This window comes from Triticum aestivum, chromosome 2D (assembly GCF_018294505.1).
Source record: "Triticum aestivum cultivar Chinese Spring chromosome 2D, IWGSC CS RefSeq v2.1, whole genome shotgun sequence".
Lineage (NCBI taxonomy): Eukaryota > Viridiplantae > Streptophyta > Magnoliopsida > Poales > Poaceae > Triticum > Triticum aestivum.
The window spans coordinates 400673301-400676140 of record NC_057799.1 but is presented as its reverse complement, the minus strand read 5'-3'; the positions used below and the strand labels follow the sequence as shown (position 1 = coordinate 400676140).

Sequence of the window (2840 nt, the reverse complement as noted above, 5' to 3'; positions counted from 1 at the left end):
AAGGAAATAAACTTGAAAAAAAAGGAAAAGGAAAGAAAAAGAAAATAGAAGAAACAGAAAAAAACAAAGAAAAAGTAAAAGGAAAAAAGGAAAAATAATAAAAAAGCTAAAAAACCGAAAAGGAAACAACACAGAAAAAACCCGGTTCAGGGAACCTTCTAGAAGGTTCCCAAAACCGGTTGGCCGCACCTGCGTGTAAATCACGAAGTGGGCCGGCCCATATTCGTCGCTAGCATCGCTGCTCCTGTGTGATTGCCCGACATCTTGCCGCAGCGAGCGGCGAATAGGGATTTCCCAACTCAAGCACTAATCCTCACCCACGCCAACACACCAACTCCACCAGGTCGGTCCATGTACCACCACCAAACCCTCTGCAACAAAGCAGCAAAGTATCGAGAGACCAAGCTCATAAATCATACTAGCGGGTCACTAGGTAGACATACGAAGCTCAGTGCTCACGACGAAGTGCGGAGGCGCGCTTCAACATGTCATCGTTGCCCGGGGACGACGCGAGCAGCGCTCTGCCCAGTGCACGGACTCCCACCACAGTAGTCGACGGCGACGTCGTCTTCTCCGCTGTCGCCCTCCTCTTCCTCGGCCTCGCCCTCGTCTTCGTTCTTTACCACTACCTCATTGCCAGTCGCCACGGCGTTCGGGGTGGGGCCGGGACGGCGAGGAGCGGTCCGCGCCTCGGCGTTGGCGCAGCTTCTGCTTCCGGCGTCGCAAAAGGTGTTGAGCTGGTGGTGCTACGGGCGCTGCCGGTGACGCTGTACCGTGCGAAGGACTTCGAGGATGCGCTGGAGTGCGCCGTGTGCCTCGCCGAGCTTTCCGACGGCGAGGCGGCCAGGTTCTTGCCCAAGTGCGGGCACGGCTTCCACGCCGAGTGCGTCGACCTGTGGCTGCATTCCCACCCCACCTGCCCGCTCTGCCGCGTCGATGTCGACAAGCCGGACGCCTTGCCGCCGACTCTACCTCCGGTGCGCCCTGAACCGGCGAATTACGCTACAAACCTGCCGACCAACGTGCTGTTCTGGGGATCCCCGGACGCGGTCACGACTGGAAGAACAGTCGGCGGCCCGAGCTCGTCCACTGGAGCAACGGCGGCGATTGCCATCGAGGTCCCGGAGGCCACGGAATCGGAGTTGGTGCCGCGTGATGGTGATGCCGGGAAGTCACAGGGTTTGGCGAGGATGAGGTCGATTAAGAGACTGTGGAGCAGAGGGATTCGTGAGGTTGGCGCTAGTAGCAGCGCTAGTTCTTGCCACCAAGCAACTGAGGGCAGCCTTGGTGTTGCCGCTGGCAATTTCGGCCCGTAGGGTCGGAAGATATCAGAGACTTGAGTTTGACTCTCCCGACAAACAGTTTTTGGGTCCTACTCCGATGGAGTACCTGGGGGACCTGATAGCTTGTCTTTCAGTTTATCAAATACTCCTATTCCAATGACGTAGTAAAACATGATCTCATTGTACATTTTCAATGAATGGTTTGATGGCAGAATCAGAATGGATACTAAGAGCATCTCCAACAGGCACCCAAAAACTGCTCCGCGCGCTAAATTTCTGATTTTTTGGCGCCGGAGAGCTCCAGCAGAAGCTGTAAGCGCGCAAAAAAGGGTTGGGCACGCGCTGAAAAACCTTATCGCGTGCTATAAATTTGAGGCGTCAGATTGCGCGCTTCACAATTTACACTGCGTGTTTTTTTGTGCGAGCGTTTTTGAGCATCTGGTAAATCAATGTTGGGTCCGACGTGCTAAAAATGCTACAGTGGCGCGCTAAAACTATTTTAGGGCACGAAACTTTTATGCGCCTGTTGGAGATGCTCTAAGCCCAAAAGAAAAGAATACTAAGATTATAAGGAAATTCAGACCCGTTAGTTTGCCGAATTACTCCCTCAGTCCCATTAAGAAACCCCCAATCTTATTTGGCGCCCGCTACGCCGGTTAAAGGTGCCGGCGCACACCCCCTCCTCCTTGGGCTTGGCCCATTAACTCTTTTTCTTTCGCAAATGTATCGTCGTGCGCACTTTCCTGTTCAACCTGTGTGGCGCTTGAACAAGTGAAGGAAGTTTCAACATCGAATGCTAATTCTGCTCCTGTCGAAAGGAGACAAAGGTGGCTGTCACCAACGACGGGAAGTGTCAAGATTAATGTAGATGCTGGGGTCTTTATAGATCACAACAGAGGTGCAACCGCAGCCATTTGCCGTGATAGCAACGAGGATTGCCTGGGCTCGTCAACACTAGTTATTCAAGGTCTTACTTCTCCAACAGTGTTGGAAGCTATGGTATGCAGAGAGGCACTAGCACTTCCTCATGATCTTGGTATGCAACACCTTTATATTGCTTTAGATTGTGAGGAGGTCATTAATCATATATTCGAGATGGAGTTGGAGGCGCGGATGGAGGAGTTATCAAAGAAATCATAGAGTTAGAATCTATGTTTAGTTCGTGTGTTTTTGCTCATGAAGCTCGAGCTTATAATTTTGAGGCTCATAAGATGGCTAGGCTAGGTGTTACCCTACCCCTGGGTAGACACGCATGGTTGAGTATTCCTCATGATTTATTTGTAATCCCTGTAAACATTACCATAGATGAATAAAGCATGCCTTCTTTGCTAAAAAAAACCCTGTGTGGCACTGCCTGCTCTTTTTTCGGCTTCTGGCCAGTTTTGGGGAGCTTCTAGAAGCTTCTAACCAGTTTTTTTATTTTTTTGGTTTCTGGACGGTTTTAAAATGTTTTTGCTTTCCTTTTTATTTTATTTCCCCTTTTTCTATTTTAAATACGTGAACTTTTTTAAATTTCATGAACTTTCTTCCTCAAACTCAGGAACTTTTTCCAAAACA

General features: G+C 50.1%; 1 protein-coding gene across 1 annotated transcript; it reads left to right on the top strand.

Moving 5' to 3' along the window:
- Positions 1–447: 447 nt before the first annotated feature.
- LOC123049421 (E3 ubiquitin-protein ligase EL5-like) lies at positions 448–1449 on the top strand. The gene has a single exon (XM_044472341.1). It carries the CDS (start codon positions 486–488, stop codon positions 1314–1316), a length of 831 nt encoding a protein of 276 aa, XP_044328276.1. The 5' UTR covers positions 448–485; the 3' UTR covers positions 1317–1449.
- The last annotated feature ends 1391 nt before the right edge of the window (positions 1450–2840 follow it).